The sequence below is a fragment of the Enoplosus armatus genome, chromosome 18 (genome assembly GCF_043641665.1).
Source record: "Enoplosus armatus isolate fEnoArm2 chromosome 18, fEnoArm2.hap1, whole genome shotgun sequence".
NCBI classification, from domain to species: domain Eukaryota; kingdom Metazoa; phylum Chordata; class Actinopteri; order Centrarchiformes; family Enoplosidae; genus Enoplosus; species Enoplosus armatus.
Genome location: NC_092197.1, coordinates 17,765,569 through 17,788,898, shown reverse-complemented (window position 1 = coordinate 17,788,898; position 23,330 = coordinate 17,765,569). Strand labels below are relative to the sequence as shown.

Sequence of the window (23,330 nt, the reverse complement as noted above, 5' to 3'; positions counted from 1 at the left end):
GTCTGCAGAAAGGCAGGGGGCGTGTCTGTAAACCATGACGACCAATCGAGTAGCGGATGGGACTGCCGAAGCCGCTCGTGCTGCTGCGGAGGGGCGGGGCCGCGTTCAGGGGCTGTGTGGAGAGACGGAGCCAGAGAGTGAGAAAGCAGAGGGAGAGGAGAGAGAAAAAAGAGACGGTGGGGATGTGTGTGAGTGTGCGGTGATCGGTGCTGCAGGTACAGTCGGAGCCGGATACAGGTTTTAGAGCCGCACCGGACCGCGGCAAAACCGCCTCGGAGCCTGCCTCTCTCCTCTTCATCCCCTCCAAACAACCCTCCGCAATGTCTGGCGGAGGAGAGGTACGCGTCCTCCGTCAAGAGGCCGGGCAAGAGAGCCCGAGGATGCCGGCCTGGAAGCGAGAGATCCTGGAGAGGAGGAAAGCGAAGGGCGGCGGGTCTGGAGGAGCCGGTTCCGCGGAGACAAGCCCCGGCGGTGCGGGCCCGCAGCGGGTTAACGGCGAGCTGACGGGAAACGTGAACGGCAGCAGCAGCGGACCCACGAGTGACGGCGGACCGAGCGGCGGGTCCGGGCGGAACTATACCATCAGCACAGCCAGCCAACACTTCGCGAACAACAAAGAGACGCGGCCGACCGCCGCGGAGAGGACGGCTTCGAGGGAGGACGACAGAGAGGAGAGCCTGGTGCTACAGGAAAGCCTCGGCCCGCTGGAGGAGAACCCGTTCATCAAGCTGGAGAAGGAGCGGAGGAGGCGACAGGACCGAGAAAACGCCACTCGTCCGGTCCAGCACATCCTGGAGCTGTACGGCAGCGTACCCGGTATACGCACCATCCGAGCAGACAATATTATCATAATTGAGTCGGATCCGGATTACTTTCCGGAAGCTGGAGGGCTACAAACCGGGTCTAAATGGCAGCAAAACGGTGTCAGTAGTTACAGCTCTCTGAACGACCTCCTGGACCGGAGAGGGAGTGCTGTTACTGAGATAAGAGCCAAGGAAGTGGTCATTTATGACACCACGTTAAGCAAGAGTGAGGAGAACCTGAGCACCCTGGGCCGCCCTGATCATGAGGTCCTATCATATGAGACAGGTGAGAGTCAAGGCAGGGTTAGCCGGATGCTGCAGAAGTTTGACTGCAACTACGGGAAGCTGCAGAAGAAGTCCCACAGCACGGAGAACCTGCTGGACCTGGATTGTAGTTCCAGCAGCAGGCCAAGACTCTGGCCCAAGCCACAGCCAGATCTGGTGCCAAAGCCCAGGCCAGGCCCATCGGTCAGCAGCCCGGGCAGCAGCCAGCCATCATCACCTGTCTTCCAGAGTCCCTGGTCTTCCAAACCAAAGCCACAGCCTGCTGTCTCTGAGCAGGGCAGCCCGCAGCGCCCTGCTGGGCCCCCTCAGTCTGTGTCTTCCTTCCGTCAGCGGTTTGAGGAGAGTGGAGGCCGTGGCTCAGCTGTCACCTCCAGAGATGAGCCAGACAGGGTGCAAACCAAGCCCACCAGAGAGAGAGACTGGGAAGGCGCCGATGTGCCACCCAAACCCAAGGTGCCATGCTCTCCGGAGATTCTTTTAGCCCGTGCCGAGTCCCCCTCAAGCCCCATCTCATCCAAGGTGTCGAGATCCACGCCTGACTTTGAGATCCGTCCCTCCCCTAAGCCAGACCTCACCCGAATTCCTGATGGGGACACCCAGGCGCGGGCCCTCGCAAACCTGCGCCTGCAGTCCCGAAACTCCTTCACAGTGATCCCCAAGAGCCGTCTTGCTGCCTCATCTGCATCAGGCAGCCCGGTACCGTCCAGCCCCGTCAAGTCTTCCCCTTCCCACAGAGTGACGGAGGTGCCCACACCAGGAGTGCCAACCTCCCACACCCCTTTGCCCACTTTGACATCCTCAAAGAAGAATGAGGAGCAGCTGCAGGAGGAGAAGGACGTCGAGAGGCTGGCGAGGCCATCCAAGCCTGAACCATCTCCTTCTGTTGCCAGTGCTGCACCTCCTTCGACCGCAGAACCTTTGTCCCCATCTCCTGCTCTAACCCCAGGTCCCTCCTCTCCACCTGCTCTGTCTTCACCCCCCTCTTCTCCGGCTGTCCCATCTTCACCTTCCTTCTCTCCGGTTCCCTCCGACTCTCCTGCCCCGTCTCCTGTCCCTTCTACCCCCTCCCTGGCTCCAGAACAACCTCCCGTGGATCACCTGCCTGTGACAAACATAGACGACATTGAAGTGGAACCCCCGCAGTGTGTCCCTGCTCCCAGCCCCATGGTGCAGAGGAGAAAGGGGAACACCTTCACTGTGGTGCCTAAACGTAGGGTGGAGCCCGAGGCCCAGCCGAGCTCACCTGAGCCCCAGCAGGAATCCTCAAGTGAGGCTCCACCGGGGTCTACACCTCCACAGGCCCCGTACGCTCAGCTGGGCTCCCTGCTGAAGAAACGCTACCCCGCTGTGGAGGAGATTGAGGTCGTTGGTGGGTACCTTTCCCTCGCAAAGTCCTGCCTCTCCAAGACGGGCTCCACAGGCAAGAAGGTGAGAGCAAACGCCGAACCAAACTTTGTGGCTTAGTTGATTAATTGACTAGTTTAGTTATCAAGCAAAAAAGGCCCACAAAATAGCTGGTTTCAGCTTCTCAAATGTGAGGATTTGCTGCTTTTCTTCTGTGTTATATCACTGTTGACTGAATATCTTTGGGTTTAAGACCTCTGTCTGGTGGACAAAACAAGCCATGTGAAGACACCACCTTAGTCCCTGGGAGTTTGTGATGGGCAGTTTTTAATATTATAGACACAACTGACAAATCAGTCAACCAGAAACACTCAAGACTGGTTCATCAATAATGAAAATAGTCGTTGTTTGCAGCCCTAATTGCTGGATCATTGTTCCTCTCTGAAAAACATACGCGTCAGCGCTGCAGCACGCAGTGAGTAGGAACATTATTGTGTGCTTACAATCGTATGCATGACATGTGCCAAATCTTCCCAGGGGGATTATTAAAGTTTCCTCTGATCTAAATTTAGCAGTCAAGCGTCACACAGGAAAAGGCTCTCTTTTTGTTTTCCCTTTCGTCTCTGTGCATCTGTCACTTTATTGTTCTTTAACCAAGCCAGCGTCCTCCAGTCACCTGTGCTTTTTATTTGTTTTTTTTTATTTATTTCAAGGATTCGAGCAGCATTTCCACCATATGGTGAAGTCCTCGCAGTGTTGTGGTTGTGAGCGCGTCGGCTACTCTAAAACCTCCTGCGTCCCGTCACTTGACCTGCTCTCAGGCCCGATGGATTAAAAGCGTGTGTTTACACAGCCACTTGGAACGACAACGCAGGGCTTTTTCCTGCCGTCCCACAAAGGCACGTTATTTGTCGCAGAGCGCATTATTGGGTTAGGTGGCCCTCCAAGCCTATTGACTGAACAATCTCATCAAGGCTGTATTCAGTTCTCAGGATTTAGCTTGTGGATCCGGGCCAGCTCTGACCCGTCCCGGACTCTGAGGAGCAAATCTATCGGTTCTTTTACAGTCCAATTCATCTGTGTTTTTGTTCAAAGCCGGGCCTGGTCCTAAATCATAATTAAATGATAGCAAAGTTTTGTGTTCTGGGCATCACGGTTATCTTACAATCATAATCTGATATCTGGCCGAGGTCTTGCTGCAAATTGCTCCTGTTTCATCTGTATTGGGGATTAATTAAGTATCAGTAGAATGCTTCTAATTAATTTTTGCGAGCTGCTGCAGGCTGCTTGCACATTCTGCTGCGGATCAGCCCGAGTGTCGAGCCTTATTTTCAGCATGGCGGTGTTAACGTTGCTCTTGACAGCCAAAGATCTCAGCCTGTGGCTTGAATTTTAACACAACATAACACATAATTAGGTGCGTCGGTCTCAGATGATTAGGGTGTGGAGTATGAAACCACAGCACCCTCACCCTTCCTCTTCGCCTGCTGTACTGCCAAATTGGAAATGTTAAAAATGGAAAAAGCACATCCACAGGTATGGGATGCCTCCAGTTGCATCACAACCCTGACCCTTTGTGATCGACAAAGCACCACATCACGCCTCCTAATGCTGAACATTTTCAGCCTCTTGGCGGCTCTTCAATCTGGGCTGGTGTGTCGGCCTCTCAGACGCTGGCCCGCAGTCCTGTTTCCCTGACCTGGTCTGCTCTAATCCTCTGCTCTCCAAGTAAATCCAGCTACCTCTTCCAATCAGGGGCAGGAAACTCGGGCTACTCACGGTTTTATCAAGTGGAAACAGCACATTTGCACTCTGCGGGGCTGGGTCTTGAGCTGTAATACTTTGGCTTCTTTTGTTAAATGAAATACATGGTATTGTAGAAAAGCCTGTTTATATTTCTCTAAGTGCTGTTTTGGAGTCGGGACTGAAACTGCTATCATATGGGCAGCAGTATCGAAACATTTCAAACGGTACCCGGCCTCAACGCTCAGACCCAGAAAGCCAAATGTTTTATTGCTGCACCATTACATTAAATGGGAGTTGGTGGATGTTGCAGAGGGCGGCGGTTTTTCTCCACATTTCTATGTAATTCAGCGTCATATTTTTGGTATCAATGGAAACTCTGGGATTGTTGGCTAGAATGCAAGATAAAGCCGCGTGGGTTCGAGCGACGCTTGCCTGCAGATCGTGACTTTATAATGACGGATATTGAGGCTGCAGACTTGTGTGTGGGTGAGTCTAACCCACGCAACCGGGTTGTGGTGCATGCGTTTTCACTGTGTGCACGTAGACTGCCCGGTGACCGCGGCCGTGAGACGCGAACACATCCTGTCTTTTGTCCTTGTGTCGCTCACAAGCCGAACACTTTCTCCTTTTGTTGTCGGTCTGCTCTTCTTGGTCATCATCAAGGCCCAGATTTTTTTTCTTTTCTCTTTTTTTTTTCTGGGCAGGGCTGCGCAGGCAATTACAAAAGCATCGAAGCTCGGCCCGGCCTGTATAATTTGTGTGGAATTTTTTTTTGTTCAGTGCCGCTTCTGTGCGAGAGCAGCCTCTGAGAACGGCCTCGGTGTCCTGGTCTGGAATTGGGTTTTTTTTTTTTTTTTTTTAGCTTTCTTTTTTTTTCCCAACAAACCCAAACCATTTTTTTTTACGAGGAACTTGGCTGAAAAAGAATGTTCCATGTGCACGTCAGGACTTGAGAACTTGACCAAAGCACATCATCAACTCTTCCGCTAGATTTTCCAAAAGCATTTCCCTCTATCCACGCTCTCCTGCTGCACGTCCTGATTTCTGAACTCTCTCAACACTTGTACGAGTGCTGGATGCTGGACCACTTGCAGCACAATATCTCCTGCATTCTCGTCTTCATCGCTCCACAAGCACCACTCTGCTTTGTTTTGTCCCCCCCCCCCCCCCCTCCTCTACCCACAGTGCACCACTTTATTCCTGTGCAGTGGTGGTTAATAAGGCCTGTCCCCTTGCTTCCAGCTTCCTGTGATCTCCTCCTCTCTATTGGGGAAGGAATTGTGGAGGAGCTATGTAGGTCAAGTGCAGCTTCTTGTACCGCATCACTCCCGCATTTGCATAAAATCGACTCGGGCTTTCTAGTGAAACACACAGGCCAGGATTGACCGAGTTTTCGTCTGCAGTTTGATTGGACCGGGCTCTCTTGACTTAGCGCAGGCAGAATTGTCAGATTTCTTTTTTTTTAATTTCCATGTGGTAGATGCTGCCGCTCTTTGTCGAGGAGAGATACAGCTGGCAACAAGACACGGGGGGGGGGAGTGGTTTGTTTTTGAAGTCTCTGTTCCCTCTGACCGGTTATTATGGGAAAAGGGAGACGGTCCCATGTGTTGGTGAGCACAACATCCAGAGGGTGAGGGAGAGGATTCTACGCGTGAACCCCAGTGTTCCCAGTTTCTGAGCGTTCGCACAGAGACAGCGATGATTATTCAGATGTATGACTGTTAGCCGAGTGGAACTTGGGATTTGGTTGGATATCGATCTGTTAAATTGATATTCATTTTAAATCAGCATAAGCCTGTGATTGAACTAGCTGAACTAATGGTGTTTCCACACCTGTTTGCTGCAGATTCAGATGTGTTCGTCCATTTGGGTCTGTTCATTTGGGCTGCTGTGAAAGCTGACAGTTAGACTCCGGCGCAGACTAAACAGCTGGTCCGAGGCCGCCTGGAAAAGCGGGTCTCAGCGCGGTTCCAAGCAGACTCTGGTGCAGTTTGTTTGTGGTGTGAAAGTAAAGCAGACCAACCACAGGAGTTTATAATAGCAGATATGTGATCTTAAGCTTCAATTCAAAAGCTAAACTACTTTTCAGTCCATCTGCTGATCGTGGGAACTGACAAAGTAGTGATCTCTCCCTAAGGCAGTGATTCCCAACGGGGGAATTTTCGTACCCCAGGAGTTCTTCAGCAGGGGTACCTGGAAAGATTGTCGCCCCCCTAACTTGGAAAAAACTAGAAAATATGATCTTACAAACAAAGATATATAAAATCTAACTGATCTGAGGCAGTTTTAACACCAAATGTTGAAACTGACAGTAAACTAAGAAAGTATTCTAGTAGCAAACATCTAAATGTGACATAAATGGTTAAAACAACCAGCTTTTGCCACTCCAAGTGAGAACGAGTGCAAACTCGACCCAACAAAGAAAAAGGAGACCCAGCCTAAGAATGAACGATTCCAAACTATGTAATTGTATGGATTCACATGTGCAGCTACGGATCCACCACAGCCAGTGTTTCCCACCTGTCAAATGAGTACTTGAACCCCTCTGATGGGGCTTTGGGGTGTAAGTGGTCTGTATAAACATTGCTGCAAGACCATTGGGTAACCATGGTGATGCATATGCACGTCAGCACGTGGGTGCAGGCGTATTGCTTTTTGAGCTCTTTGTGTCACCAGAGAAGATGAATAAACACACACGGCTTCGTGTTTACTGCTCTTGGTCTGTTTGTAATGAGTCAGTGTGAACAAGAAACAGGACCAAAAGGCAGCAATTGAATTGAAATGAAGAAAACTACAGGTGTGAAAGCAACCTACTTTTAAAATATGCTGTACGCTGATGTGCAACAATAGTGTTCACTGTAGTGCTAAGTACACATTGACACTATGCCTTGACGCCATGCATTGGTGCAACAAGAAGGTTACAAGCTCGCTGCTCCTCCGTGAATAAAACTTTGTGTGCTTTAAGAGCAAGTTACCCTCCTCTCCCTCTATTCCAGTCATATCAAAGTCATGTTTTTGCAGCACTCCGTACATTCCCCCACCTCTGTGCATGAATGTGAAGGACATTACTTTCATCTGTGTTTAGAGAACGCAGTGTGTTTTTTCTTCTTGTGGTTAAATGTCATGCATGCAGCAGGTTAAAAATACCCAAACGTAAATGGTTAAAAGCTCTCAGTAACACAGGAAGGCCAATGAAAGGGCACACTCCTTCATTTACATTGTGCGCCTGGGCTACAGGTGTGAAAGTCCATTGTGTTTAATTATTTACTGCCCAGCAGACATTCCCCATCTCTCCTCCCTTACACTTCCTGCAAAGCTACCACCCCCCACTCCCCCCCCCATTGCTTTAAAAAAAGAATTCAAACTAATTCAGCCGGCCGTGCACTATCCTGAGTGCTTCTTTTTCTCATTTAGGCTGTGGTGAAGATTAAGAGTGCTGAAGTGGAGTTGTATCTCACACTAAATCCTCTTTGAGTTAGTAAATTATATATACAAGTATATGTGTATAATAATATCAGTTGATCGCGGCCCCAGCCTACAATGTTCATTGCAAAGAAAATCGAGTAATGCTGTTTTAAGATCTGTCATGTTGCCTTGCACAGTACTTTCGCATCCAAGTCCAAGGCAACGTCACGATAACTCTGATCAGGGCACCACCCTCCAATCAAGACATATGAAAACAGAACTCTCCTGATGATGTAGAGGGTCTGGAGTTGAAATTTGCAATGAGATCAATTCTGAAATTCTGAAATTCTGTGAGGGGGGATGTGTTTGAGCTAAAAAAAAAAAAAAGGCGCTATGTTGCTCTATAACATCATCAGGCACCTGGCCAAGTTTTATGATGTCTGAAGTTGGTTTTGGATACAGTTTCGTGTATGATTTTATATCTTAAAGCTGCATTCATTTATTTTTTTTTGCTTCAAACACAACATTGACATATTATCACCGGCATTGGTGTTTATTTGGAGTAGTGTTTCTGGCTGCCTGATGAATGTTAAGCCCAATATTCACTCTCCTTTTACCTTTGTTTTGGTCTCCACCACCTCCAGAGAAAAACATGTGGCTCTTTAGCTGCTAAATGCTCCACAGTGTTCACCAGCTACTTGCTACCTTTGTCTGTCTGGTGTTTAGTGCTGGTCGTGTAGTTTACACTGGATTTATTTGAGCTTTCTTTCTTCTTTTTTTTTTTTTTTTTCAGCCCAAAACAGCCGACTGAAAACAAAGTTGATGAGAGCAGTAAGACCCAACCAAAACTAAATAGTGAGCTAAGAGACGCTAAAATAAGTCACTATAAGTCAGGTGTGTAACTGTTGTCTGGTGAAGTGCGACAGAGAAACTTTGCAGTGAAGGACAGAAGTCTTCACTAGATGAAGGTGTCCTTGAGTCCCACCAGCGACTTTAAAAACATCAGATGGCTTTGTCTCTCACTGACTGTCAAATGACGGAGGTGCTAGTTCTGTTTTTTGTATTATTGATATAACTGGTAGTGCAAATATGGTTTCCTTTTAACAAGCTTGTCATTTCTTCCGAGGGCTCTGTGGCTGCAGGATGTGGACACACGCACTCACACACACACAAGCACCAGCCATGCAATTTCTGCATAAACACCCACGTACGAACACACACTCGCAGGTTTTCCCACACAGCCCCAAGGCACATGTGCAGCCCTGCAAAGTCAGTGTAATTAGAATTCAGTCAGCAAAGCCCCACGATCATAGTCATGTTTAATTCAGCGTGTGCGCGTTTGAGTGTGTCCGCGTGTGCGTCTTTAGAGTGCATGAGTAAGACGACGAGGAGGCTAAAAGCGGAGGACGCTAGCGGACGGGACTTTTTGAAAGTTTATAAAAGGAAACAGAGTGGGCGAGTGAAAGAGGCAGGTAGAGGCCGCTTTTAATACGTGTAGTGTTTTTCTTTCTCCGCCATCCGCCCTGACATCCACCTCTCCTGGATGAATTTGTTTGGTTGTATTGATAATTGCAACATCGAATCTTAAATCGCAAAAAACCCACCCAGCCTGGAGGACGGAAGAATACATCCAGTTGTCTCTCCTCGATTATAAATGCAAAACACTTGTTGGGAACCTGGAGCTGTATGTGGTGCTTTTTGTGCGTAATGCAAATTGTATTCAAACTCTCTCTTCTGTAGCAGCTGTGTATCATCCACCTCAGTGTTTTCATCTGTCACCATGTGAATCACTGATGCCCCCTAATAATCATTTGTTTTCCTGTTTACACGATCCAAAGCTGTCTGTCTTGCTGCCATGTTTGTCTCTCTCTGGCTGCCCGTCTCCACCTCCACTCTCCCGTTTCCCTCTGTCACATATCCATGGCGCCTGTCGCCAGGGCAACACGAGCCACGGCCATTCTATCCTGTCATTAGGATTCCAGGATAAGGACACGCGCTCTCTCTGTCTGTCTCTCTCACACACACACACACACACACACACACATTGTTGTGTCAGTGTGGATGTTGTTGATCTTGTAATTGGTGGGTACGTAGTTGTTACGAGGAGCGCTTTGACCTGGCGAAGACCCGCGTAAAAATTGAAACGTCGTCCAATAAAGATGTTTGAATGGGTTTTCCTGGTGAGCACGTTCTGTAATCAGCGAAGCTAAATCAGTGTTACTGTGGGTGGAGACCCAAACAGCTCAGCCCTCTGATGCTTAAGAGAGGACTGGTGTGTTTTCAGGAGGCCCAGTGCGAAGCCAAGGGCAGTTATTTCAGTACGGGGTTGAGTGCATGTTTCTTTTTTTTCAGATGTTCTTTTTGTCTTTGTATTTAACCTCGGCATTGGCTCGTCTCTTACTCGCACCATCTTATCGTTTCGGATACTTTCATTCGAACCCGACGGATTCTGGATTTTTGAGATTGACACCAGAGAGACTTCTACCATATAAACATAAAAACATAACAACAACACCAAGGGCCTACAGCCATGCCAGTGGTCCTGTGAGGCCGTGCTTTGGCCCAGACAGCGGTGCCGAAGCTAAATGCTAACGCTAGCATGGCAGCATGCTCACAGTGACAATGCCAACGTGCTGATATTTATCAGGTAATGTTCATGTTCGCCTTCTTAGTTTAACGTGTTAGCATGCTAACGTTTGCTAATTAGCACTAAACGCAAAGCATTTCAGTGGTGGACTGTTGGACATTTTTGAGGATCCTTTGAATATGATTGTTACAGAAATGTGACCACAGGAAATGGTCAGCGGGACATTTTTCAGTTGTAAAATAAACTTGTGAGGGCTCTCTGCTGAACACAGTTTCTAAACGACCTCAAACATATCTTTGGCATTCCTGTCTTGCAGTTTCTTGTGACTCAATGTATCGGTTAACATATGCCAACGCTGGTATGTCTGTAATTTTTGTGGCATTGGAGACTGTGTAAAAACATGCACTACTCCAAGGTGGACATTTTTTAATAGAAGGCATAACTCAGAATATATCCCAAAACAGCCCCTAGTTCAGTGCATAGCCAACTGAACAAAGAATTGACCATTAGCCACATGTCCTATCGCCAAAGCTCCCTCGATCATTCCCAGAATGCACTGGAAAAAGCTTAAGCTTAAACACTAAACACTACTTTCTAAACAGGACTAAGACATGGAGTTTGATATCAGTTTCATCTCTTTGTGTTCAGTAGTGAGACGGGTTGCTAGGCTGAAGTCGCCAGACCAATTTTGCAAATGGGAAATAGTCTGAAACCTCTCAGTTCATTTTCTATTTCCGAGGGGCGCAGAGCGCAGAATGCCTCTGAATGCAACTGGGTTGACCTACAACCAGCGAGAGCAACGAAACGTGACGTAGCGCTGACACATCTTTCTTATCAACACGAGCTTTGACTGCAGTTGTTTGTTCTTCTTTCGGAGAAAATTCACCGTCCAGTTTGTTTAATACTGCCGCAAATACTGAATATTGCAAGCTCCCCGAAAAACTCTGTTTATTGTTCAGTGCAACATTTCGACCTCCGAGGTCTTCTTCGCACTGCCCTTTCTTCCTGGATGTGCACATTATCCACATTTATTTGGTGTGTGACATCTTTACTATGTGCCTCCCTGAAACTGTGGCCATCACTGACTCATCCCTGTCCCAAAGTTCACTGAAACGAGAGCCTCATTACGGTCCAAGAATCCAGTTGAAGAAAGGATCGATGTGGGACACACCCATTGGCTTTTCTTCCGCTCTTTGGCTTTTAAAACTGGAGACAGTGCCCGGTGAAGCCATTGATGAGCCGCTTTTAAGTCTTGTGAGGAAGAAATTCCACATATTGACCCCTGAAAACCATGAGTCATCCCAGGGACCCCTTAAAGGAATTATAGTGGGTCCACCAAGTGGAAAAAACATTTTATGATCAATTAAGTTCTGATCTTCCTCAGAGAATATCCTCGATCCTGATCCAGTGTGCGGGGATGCTGTCCTGTCCTTTGTCCTGATTGTGGCTTTTCAGACACACCCGACCATCTACACTTTCATTCAACACTCCAGCTTTTATGTATTAAACGCCCTAAACGCTCCCACAGTGACAGAGTGCGGATTGCTGATAGGTTTCGATCTCCACCCAGCTGGTATCACCTTACATATGCAGTGTGTGCAGTTACATCAGCCTGTGCCAGCTCATTCTTATCAGCAGAAATGGTCTTAGATGGGACAAGACATCGTTGAAACGGCCGCACTGGTCTGCGGCAGATCCATTTCGGGGGCTCGTTGGTACCAACAAGTTTGGGAAACGGGTCTGCTTCATTTCTTATCAGTCAGATAATCCAACCCTGATAGCACAGGGAGACTTAAACACACACACACACACACACACACACAGGGCTACAAAGGGCATACTATTACAGCAGTGACTCACACGGTCTCGAGACATGGAAGTGTAAACACAGATTTTGCACTGTTCGCTGCCCACGTCGCCAGCCAGAACTGCGAGCACCAACCACCCACACCCGTGAACGGGTTTCCACAGTTTTATGAGTGTTGTGATACTCAATCATTAACGCTTGTAGAAGCATTTCCACATAAACACCGAACTGATTTAACCTCCATATATGATGAGAAATCTGACAACACCTACACACATTTGAGTACATTTGACCTGAATCCGCTGCATGGAATACAGCCACAGGGGTTTTCAGTAGGTGTGCTGTGGTTTTAGCTCCAGCGCGCACTGACCTTCTTCTAGTGTTTTGGGTCACTGGTGGCCTAAAGGTCTGATATTTGGGTTGGAGCTGGACTCCAGCGAGTGAATCCCTGCACCCGACAAGTTACTTTGTTTCCCGCCTCTGTTGTCAGCTCGTTGAAGGCGATCTGCCGCTGAGGTGTGTCTTATTGGCAGTCAGCAAATGACTCATAATTACTGGGAAGAATGTGCTTACTGGTATGATCACTATGCTGCTCCAACATCGGCTAATGATTTAATTCCATTTCAGACAGAGCTTCATTCTTCTAATATACAGTAGGAGAGGGTTTTTGTTTTTTAGTGATGTGTGCTTATAGTGTTGATGGTTATGGGGCTATAAGTTACCGTTGCACAAGTATCCCAATCATTGCACAAACTTTCATGAAACATAATTTCAGCTCAGAAATATCATCATCTACCATTGACGGCCCATTTGGGCTGATGTATTATTGTGTTTTGGGACTTTATGAGATGCAGATAGTTCCAGTTTTATTTGTCCAGGTTTTTTTGATTCCCCTCCACCCTAATACAATGGAGGTGAATGGAATTTTTTATTTGTGGTGCTCATAGTGAAGGGTGTGTTTTACAGCTTTAAATGATGATGAAATATGTGTTTTTTTACTTTATTGATGAAGGTATTGACTGTGTTGGTTTGTTGGTCGTAAGATGTTGCCGAGTCACCCGGACTGCTGCATATTTACTATGTTTACATCAACAACCACAATGGAAAAAGTCTTGGACTTGATTATATCATCCTTTTTGAAGTTCTGTGTGATTGAATGTCCCTCTCCTCGTAATGTCACAACTATTAGCGGCAGTGTTTTATATCCCCTTGCCTGAAATACTTCTGCTCATACATCACAACACCCACCACCCTCCAAAACCACAACAAAAAAAACAACTTATTAAACCCCAGTATCTCGTTCATTATTTGGAATGAGAATGAGCCACTCCTGCAGTTTCCCCTGCCTGCAGCGTTTATGCTAAGCTATGCTAAACACATCTTGGGCCTATTTGAACATACAGAGATGAAATTGATACTGATTTCCTCGAAAACATGCATGCATGATGCACTCAAAATGTCAGAATGTTCTTTTTAAGCTTATTTCACTAGCGCAGCTGCAGACGGTTGTTCGGGGGGAAGATCCACGTCTGAAATGTAGGACACGATTAAAAAAAAAAAACAAAATGGATAAAAGAAAAGAGCAGACGTTTGAAATGTGACGTGAATATCTCCTCCACATGATCGTTAATGATGCGCCTACCACTTTGTTTCTCCTAAATGAGGTCCTCTAGTTCACGCTAGTTATCCTAATTTACCGGCCCGGCGGAGAGATACACCGCAGGCTTTGTTTGAGTACATGTAGGCTTTGTTATCCCTCTCTTCAGGAGTTAATGCTCCTCAGCCGGTTCATTGTGGTGCTGTTCTAATATTATCTATCTGGTTGGAGATTAGCTCTAATCAGGCACCTGGTCAGTCAGCTCGTCCTTTTTAGAGGACTTTAACGTGCCATAATAGGTGCAGTGATTTGGCAGAAAATTGCATTTCCACCAGTCATCAGATGCCTTTCTACGCATACTGTATATGAGCAGGTGCACACCCAATAACAACACCAATGTACACACCACGCCCCACTGAGATAAATATAGAAGCACTTCTTTGAAGAGATGCACACCCAGACAGACGCACGTCATGTCAACACGAACGCTCGCATGCTGCTACACCCTAAGTGGTTAGCAGCGCTATTGTGTGTCGCAGCTCCACTGTAAACTCGGCAGCTTTCGAGTTCAACCCGATCAGCACTGCCAGGGAACTCGCCCTCTGTGTGTGTGTGTGTGTGTGTGTGTGTGTGTGTGTGTGTGTGTGTGTGTGTGTGTGTGTGTGTGTGTGTGTGTGTGTGTGTGTGTGTGTGTCCGTCCATTCAGTAGGAACCACTTTTCACCAAACGAGGACACGCCATGCTGGGTGGCCTGGAAAAAAAGTCCTGGCACAGCTCCCATCTCGCCTATTGGCCGAGGCACATTCATGAAGACATAATCTCATCAGCTGACTCTCTTCTTCTTCTTCTTCCTCTCTCTCTATCTCTCTCTCTCTCCCACTTCTTCTTTTGTCCGTCCTCCCTTATGTCCCTTTGTGTCTCAACTTGCAGACATGCAGAGTTGATAGAAACTTGCGTGGAAAGAACTTGCGGAGTAAATTTCTGCAGAAATATTATTTGCTCAGCTCGATGTCTTCCCCCCCTGTCTGATGTCTCAGTCGGGTTGCGTCGAAGCCGCCGCAGCAGCTCCCAACTCTGCAGACAAGCACAGTCCTAACAAGTCCTTTTCATTTTGTATTCAGCTTCAACGCCCCCCCTCTCTTTTTTTTTTTTTTTCAGAACAAGCTAAAAAAAAGAGCTCAAATGATTCCACTGGCTTCCTGAACAGTTTGATTGTGTCGCAATGATTTTATTCCCTCCCATTTCCTTCATTTCTCCCTTACTTTTAAGTCCTGCTTTATGTGCAATATAGAAATGAAATTTGAAAAGTTAAGTGGGGGTGGAATGACAACAGTTTCTGCAGTGATGGCTAGAAAAAAACAAAAACCTATAAGCTCAAATACAAAAAGCATACCATTACATTTTTTCACACATTCACATAACCCAGTAACTTTGCATGAGAAGATTCTCACCGTCACTGAATCTTACTTGATTAAACACATTTCACCTCACTTTGAGAACTAGTCCTACACAATGTCCCATATGTTTAACCCAGACACCAATATAATGTTTCTTTTTCTAGTTCAGGTCAATAAGTAACTCTGCTTGTAATGTACACGGGTGAACTCCGACTCTTTTGCTCCCAAATCAAGATCTGGAGGCTTCAAGTGAAAGAAGAGAACCTTAGATTAGACGAAGAGGAATATTTGCCATCAAGATTTTATTAATCACCTAATTCCAAAACTCTGTCATCATATCACACGCAGATTCTCTTCACTCATGCGTCATCATACAGAGTGCTATGTTGATATGAAGGTGTTGTCTGTTTATTGAAACTGTCTAAAAGCCACAGCACTACGACAATACACAGTCAGTCTTTGATAAATATAAAACAAAACCAGAACAATTAGTCAGTTGTTGGTGCCCTGCCGATGCCGCAGAGTCCTGTCTGAGCGCCCCGTGGTGAATGAGAAGGACGGCAGGGCTGAGTCGGGCCCCCGTTGGCCCGTCCCACAGCCTGAGGACAGAAGACGAATCACTTCTGCCTCCATGATGCAGGCTTTTATCATAGAGATGGAAAAAAAAGACCCACAGCTGAAGCTCAAACATGAGCAGCAGCAGGCTGGGAGAGGTTTTTATTTATTTTACAATAAATACAACAATACAGAAACAACCAAAAAAGATAAAATAAAATGAATAGAGGGGGTACTACTCTCTTGAATATGATGCACACTTCCTTTTGTAGTCGGTCCATTTTCGGGAGAGGTCCCTTTTTATATAGAAAGATCTGTTACAATCTGCCTCAACAATTGTTTTGCTACTCTTTCTTTTCCTCTAATGCTGCAGCTAAACAGCTCAAGTATAAAGTCAGAGAGAGGACATCGACTAAGGCGTTTCAGAGGAGTGTCATCTGACAGGAGTGTGAGGAGACCATACAAAAAGAAAAGTGAAAGACAGTGAAAGAGGAAACGAGCCCAGCGGCTAGCCTGATTTATTGATAGACTCGCTTTTGGCATCCGGAGACTTCCTCTAAGACAGGATGCCAGTTTAGCAAGGAAACGCTTTTTGTGGTGTAAGATTTGACACAGGAACTAAAAAAAGGAGGTTTTGGGGGCTAAAAATAGGGCCTTTTAGAGATGGTAACGTAGCGTCAGAGCCTGTACTTGTACACAGGATTGGGTTCTTTTGCGGATTGTACTGTTACTGTGGCTGAGTACTAATGTGTGGCTGTCAAGAGAGAGAAAAAAAAGGGTTGAAGTGTTGAAAAGTTTGGACAGTACTGAAAGGTCAGGGGTGTTTCTTACCTTGAACATTTGTCGTGATGAAAATAAAGATGCACTACTGTATAAAAAAAATGAATTAGGAAATGTTTGAACATTTCGAGCCTCATCTGTCATTGATCCTCAACTGTCCCAGGAGTTTAAAGGGAGAAACCTGGGATCGATTAAAGGTCAGCATAAAGATCCTCATCCTCAATCTACTGTGTACCTGTTATCTACTTTCTTCCAGATTTTCTAGACGCTCATCTGGAGTCCAGTCCCTTATCTTGAATCTGTAGACTCTCCACCATCTACTCCATAGACTCTTGCTTTAATTTATAGTCCTGAACCTAAAGACTCTCACACAGAGTCTATATACCCTTGTCTTTAGTCTTTAGTCTCGAGACTAAAGACAAGACTGAACCTACAGACCCTTGTCCATAATTTGTCGACCCTCGTCCTTAATCTGTAGATGCTATTTTATATCTATAGACCCTTTTCTGAATCTATAAACTATTGTCCTGAACGTCTAAGCCTTTAGTCAGTCATCATATCAGATCCTATTGAGGTGCTACTTTATCCTTCTTTACTTTTTTGATTTGAATGGAAATACATCGTATCATGCAAAATAATAATGTTTTTGTGTGCCATACATACAAGAATCACACTACATTCAATGGCTTTTCTCTATTGAAATGTCCATAATGGATAAGAATAGGTTAATCTACAAATCCCTGTAAACCATTTAAATACTATATACTGTATAAATTGTATACAGGAAATTGCTTCAGAAGGACGCTGACATCTGTAAATGTGAAGAAATGTGTTTAATTCCCAGGTTACTGAGTAAGTAAGTATTGTGTAAGACAAAATGTTGTTCCTTGCGTACTCGCATCTCACTGACTCGCATATCATGTTGCAAAAAAAAAAAAAAGGTTTCTCCACCATCACATACCTCACCGTAATTCCAGAGAACAGACCATTAAGAAGCCCATGAAGGATAATGGAGCAAGCATGACATTTTGAAATCGAGGTTAAGTGTGAACCCTGACTGGTCTTGAGTCGGAGGTGGCGTTGCTGGCTCGTGGCCTTGTGATGGAGATTAGGGCAGATTTAGATCAGGGCCTGCAGAGTAGATGGAGCCAGGTACAGTGCGTTAAGAGCAGTCAGCTGACGGACAAACCTGCTGTTTATATGTGTGTGTGTGTGTGTGTGTGTGTGTCGACTGTCATCTCCATGGCAACTCAGGAGAAAGAAATAGAACCTTTTTTTTGAGTTTGCAAACATGTTTCCAGACCGCATGAATATTAACTTGTTAGACACCATCTGTGGTGTTTCTGTCATTCGAAAACTGTATCCATCAGGTTTGTGAGTGCCAAAAGAGAGGCTGCGTTGCATTAAGAATCATAAAATAGAGGTGTACTAACGCAAATATAGGCTTTTTCTTTTCATAAGATGCCTGAGAAAAAAAGTTGAAAAGAAGAAAAAAGAAGGAACACACCTATAAAAGGTAGACTGCACTCAAGAAGGAGTCACACTTTGCAGCCAGAAAGAGTGTTATCACTTTTTGTGAAAACTGACTTTGGATGTTACGACAGCTTCAGTGACATCCTGGAAACGTTACTGAAGCAGTAACTTCTCAGAGGATTGACATGTCTCCTGTGAGAATAAATGCCAGTCCGTTTTCTCACTGACAGCCTAAACCACTGAAGTCTCTGGTCGCGGAGTTGCCACTCATGTTGGATTACACGGGGCAGCGGCGTGCGGAGGGCACCCCCGTCTCAGCCCGCGGATCCGTGTTTGCAGACCACTGAAGCGTTGCCAAGCAGACATGTCTTACAGCGAACACTCTGACACGATCAATCACAGGGCCCCGAGCTCCTGCGAGGCTGCCACCTGTCCCACTTAGAGGACACGCGAGGTGCAGTAGACGTGCAGCCACCTGACAGGCCTGAACAAACTGCAGCTGCCTCTCCAAGAATCCCAATTAAAAGCCTCTGCTGAATAAGTTATGAGGTAGTCTTGTGTCTGGCTAAACTGGCATCGCTGGAGTGATCGCAGAGGGCGGAGACGCATGAAAATGTTTGGTATAGATGGTTTAATTACAGAGCAATAGGGAAGTGGTAACCTGTTAATGTTCACTGTGCTCAGAGAAGGCAGCAGTCTTGACGGAGAGTGACGTCAGTATTATGTTAAAGTCTGTGAAATGAGAAGATGTCTGATATTGTTGAATCTTGGCTGATGCCTGTAAAGTTTGGCAATTCTGCGAGCAAACAGTCAACAGGGGGTGGTTTGTTTTCTTGGTGAACACGTGGCTCATAAACAAAGCTGGTCTTCAGAGGTCATACGAGTGGCTGCTTAGGGCCCCTCAGTTACAAGCCCCCCCCCCCCCCCCAAACAATTTGAAAATGTTAACTCACTCATTTAAGAATAATATATATCATTTAATGAAATGACTCATTTGGGTTGATCATGAAATTTGACAAAACAAATCTGAACTGGAGATCCACTTATTTTAGATTAGTTCGAGTTCTCCGCTGCATCTCACGGCTTTCCTCGGTGGACAGAGTTTGCTCAGTTGTCGTGGAGATGGCTCAGTTGTCATCACGTGACCTAGGTATGGAACTTCAGTCACGTAATAACAGGTGCTCGTATATGGGTATAAGGGAAGACCATGAGGTACGGTTGAAATCCCTGGAAAATGCTAATAAATGGACTTAAGACTTAAGATTATTTTGTCTGACAGATATTTTGGAGTGTGGGGATTTGAAGACATGATTTTCGGTTAACTGTTGCTATGCACACTGTGGTTGACTGGGAGCCCCGCAAAGGCCCCGTGGACACGCACCAAAGTGGCTAATGAGTCTTTGAGGTGTGAACAGTCCCTGCCAGGAAACTACCGTACCTTATTGTCTCTTATTGTCTAAAAATCAAAACTCGCTCCAAATCATGAACGGGCACCTGCCCAAGTTTACCAACCACAACCAAAATGTGCTGGCGTTTGGTTGGTGACTGCTGTTATTGCCTTTAATGTGGTGCCAGTGAAGTGAAAATAAAATATGGAAGCAGGGGAAATTAGCAGTCAGTCATTTACCCATTGCTGCCATTTCTGCTATGTGTTCTTTTTTTCTTAATTAATTATTAAATCTTTATCAGGACAGCAAAACAACGAGCAATACTGCCAAACCAAAGCAGTTCAATGACAAAGATAACATTAAATTCTTTCTGTGTCTCTCGCAGCTCACGATCTCCTTCAATGAGTCGGGTCTCAAGAGCACATACGAGTATCCGTCAGAGAGCAGCGCGTGGGACAGCGGGGAGGAGGAGGACGAGGAGGACAAACGAGACGGGAAGGTGGCGGACGAACAGCCGAGCATGGTGGGACGCATCCACATCCCCCGCCCCAGCTTCACCACCTCGCCCGCGCACACGACCAACAGCAACGGTGAGGCAGCATGAAATGTGACGGTGCATTTCATGTTTTTCTTGGTGAACGGGCAGGCTTGATGTGCAGGTTTAACCCCACCTGTTGACCACATTGTTGTAAGATTTCCTGCAGATATTCATGGTCCCCAAAGGATGATCCCTGATGATTTTGGTGGCCCTTTTGACCTTTTCCTCTGAAGCAGCCATTAGGTCAAAATTTCTACTTGTCTTAACACTTAAGTCCCGAATTCTAATGGCCCATTGTCTCTTTAATGTCACTGTGGATGTTCGTGGCCCCCACAGGGTGAATCCCTGTTGATGATTTGTCTGGTGACCGTGTGAACTTTGCTCTGAAGCAGCCATTAGGTCAAAATTTGTACTCGTGAGGCCAGAAAAATCAAAACGTGTCATTAAATTTAGCGAGCGCATTCATGCGCCGCTGAGGATAGAACCCTTTCCACTTTGCACACCCCATGAGCTTTCCTCTTCGGATGGAAATAAGTACAAATTGTGTAATGAAGTGTATTTATGTAGCACTCATGTAAAAGCAGTGTTAGCAGAGGGCTTTTCTGGGACACGCGAGATCAAGAAAAACAAACAAAATAATGAGGAAGCATTAGCACTAGAAAAAAACCCTGAAACGTTAAAAGGAGGACAACTCTGTGCAGTGGTGAGAAGAGATAAACAAGAACCAAAATGTTAATAGAGAGCAGCATCAACAGCAATTACTCAGTGTCAACAAAGTGTATTTGAAGAGATTTGCAGGACATGGATCTTCTATAGGAAGCACAGCGATGGACATATTGTGTGTACAAGCCTTAAATTGAAACAAGTATTGAACTGTATCCAGTGGTGTTTTGGTCTCTATTTTTTTTAATAAGGAAGTCCTCCAGTTCTTTGAGGGATGAAGTGAAGACCCTGCTTTTCACTCTGCAGTTCAGCTCTTCCCATGATGGGCCATTGATGACCAAATAAAAAGATTAGCGAGGCAGTGGAAACTGTCTGACTTGGCTGTAAATGACACCATGCCTAAATTGTTTAACGGTGGATATGGAGGCAAGAGAGAGGACAACTATCTGACTGCATTACATTATTCTTTTATTTCTAATCAGTTTATGGCAGCCCATCCCCTTAACACATGCCTTGTGAAGCTGTTAACGTGCAGCTGAGGCCGAGGCTGACAGAGGCTTTTGAGCTGATTTTGATGTCTAGTTCTGTCTTTATGTGTCCAGCAACCCTTTCACCGAGCTGCAGAGTTCAGCCATGGTCAATCACCGAAGATGCACACAGAGCTGCTGCTTTCACTTCTCAAAGCTGAATAAAATGACAGGCATCAGACTATGAACTGTGAACGGCCTGTCAAAGAATTTGTCTAGAGGGGAATTTATTAAGAGATGTCATGAAACACTGCAATCCATCAGGTCATTGCTTCTTTATTATATTAACATCACTACCCTCATGTGCATGGTGCGAGTGCAACAGACACACAACATTAAGTGTGATGACAGAGTCCCCTACTGGCCAAACGGTGAACTACAGTTAACGAGTGTATCGAGGACTCTGGACTTGTCTTTCCATTTTGACTTCTACAATTTCTACTTATAACATTCAAAAAAGTAATATGTTATAAATCATTGTATATATATAATATGAAAATAAAATGAAAACAGTGGAAACCACACGTGGAGAAAAAAAGTTATTAACATTTTGGTGACACGTTATGTCTTTTTAATTGTCTGCAGATCTTTCCAGCTACGTTCCCAAGCACTCTGTGGACTTCAGCGCCTGGCAGGAGCACAAGCATGATGACAGTGTTTACCAGGACGACACCGCTTCCCAACAGACACAGATGACAGAGGAAGTTATGGTGAGAGGACGCCTCCAGTTTAAAACAGCATGAGAGCCAGGACCTGCCTAGATCCCACTGTAGATTTCAGTGTTGACTCTGTGGTATTCGTTTTTTAATTAATGAGACGTCGTTAGAAAGAGTGAAAAATGCAGATCAGCTGTTTGGCATTTTATTAAAGAGACAGCATTACAACATTATGGATGGATTATTATTGATTATGGATTGTGCATTAAGTGTGTAGCTTTATGTCTTAAATTCGGACTAAAAGGGCTTAATTTTGTCGTATGTGTGGTGCAGTGTTCTGATGATCTGTGGTGATAAATTAAGACTATTAGAATGCGTTTTTTTAATATGTGTTGCGGATAAAATTGGTCTTTGTTTCCATCCTGTAACCAGCAGGAAACCACCCTGTATGTGGAAAATAGGGTTCAGCTCCGGGTGTAGGAATATATTGCCAACAAAAAAAAAAAAAAGAAAGAAATTTTTTGAATTTGAAAACATTTGAGCTGTCTTTTCTTTTCTCCTCAGCTCACTCCGGCAGACAGCTCCTCCCTGTCTGACTACAGCAGCGAGCCCGCTCTTTACTTCTGAGCTGGACCAGTCAGCTGTACAGTAGCATCACACCTGTGGGACCAGACTGCAGCCGGAGGCCAGCGAGGTCTGCCACGCCTGGGCCTGAACTGCCTCCAGCTCTACACTCCAGCCGTCTCGAAGCACATCTTCCTGATCCGACAGGAAACACTGTGTTTTTTGTTTCTGTTTTTTGTTTTGGCTGACATCCTGCCACGGTACCACCACACGCCACGTTATCAACCGCATATCAGAGCAGAACAGCTTTTTTTTGCCAGGGGGCCGATGTTTTCGATTCCCACCTTCTTCCTGGCCTGAACCCAAAAGCAGCTGGACTGTCTCCCCCCACCCCTGCGAACCTGGACAGTTGATCTGTCAGCGTCCCTCCTCATCCTCGTCTTCACCAACAAAACATCCGACAGAATCAAATCCATGGTCAAAATCTAGAGAGACCGTCCGTCTTCCTCTCTGGACCCTGGAGGAAGTTTGCTGGCCTCACGTCCCTCCTGCGATTCTCTGCTTCCAAGTCTCGACTCCGACGTTTACTCCAGGTTTTTTTGTCGACTAGCGAAAGGAGCTGAAAGCGAGCGACCAAACTCCTTCAAAGAACAGGAAGCCACCAGTGCCCATGTGTAGGTTAACGCCACGGTGACAAGAGTTCAGTGTTAGCATGGAAACATGACGTTCTCCAAAAATGTAGGATGTGGAGAAACCAGTCCGCTTGTGTAGAACGCTGGCACACTCAAACACAAAAACAAACAAAAAAAATGGTGAAAGGGTGCCACAATTGTAGTTTTTTGTCCTTTTTTTTTTTGTTGTTTTTGTACCTGCATGTTTTGATTTCAGCCAACTGCCTCGTTGGCTCTCTTTTACTGTAAAGCTTCTGTATGCCTTTTTAGGTTTTGTAATGTTTTCTGGCAAACTATGCTGTATTGAAGCTGCTGGACGTTTGGTAGAGGAGTCTTAACGGCAAGCAAACTTCAACACACTTCCCTTCTTTAGCGACGAGGGAGGGAAAAATATGCACCCCCAGGGAAGATTTCTGTCAGTCAGTCAGTCAGTCAGCAGCAGCTCTTTATTTCTGACTGAACGCTTGGAAAAAGTGACCTTGGCCAATAACGTCTGTATGTCCGTATTGCTGGTGACAAACACACTCGTCATGCTGTAGAATGT

General features: G+C 45.9%; 1 protein-coding gene across 1 annotated transcript; it reads left to right on the top strand.

Annotated features, from left to right (window-relative positions):
- The first annotated feature begins 320 nt into the window (after positions 1 to 320).
- Positions 321 to 22,235, top strand: tprn (taperin). The gene is made up of 5 exons (XM_070925235.1): positions 321 to 1,977; positions 2,098 to 2,516; positions 19,553 to 19,757; positions 21,481 to 21,605; positions 22,116 to 22,235. Exons 1-5 carry the CDS (start codon positions 321 to 323, stop codon positions 22,176 to 22,178), a joined length of 2,469 nt encoding a protein of 822 aa, XP_070781336.1. The 3' UTR covers positions 22,179 to 22,235.
- The last annotated feature ends 1,095 nt before the right edge of the window (positions 22,236 to 23,330 follow it).

What these genes read in the sequence shown, in the direction of transcription:
- tprn (XM_070925235.1), top strand. Translation starts at nt 321, where the DNA reads ATGTCTGGCGGAGGAGAGGTACGCGTCCTCCGTCAAGAGGCCGGGCAA. An exon ending in ACCATCTCCTTCTGTTGCCA is followed by an intron (nt 1,978 to 2,097) that starts GTGCTGCACCTC and finishes CATCTTCACCTT; the next exon opens with CCTTCTCTCCGGTTCCCTCC. An exon ending in AGATGACAGAGGAAGTTATG is followed by an intron (nt 21,606 to 22,115) that starts GTGAGAGGACGC and finishes TTTTCTCCTCAG; the next exon opens with CTCACTCCGGCAGACAGCTC.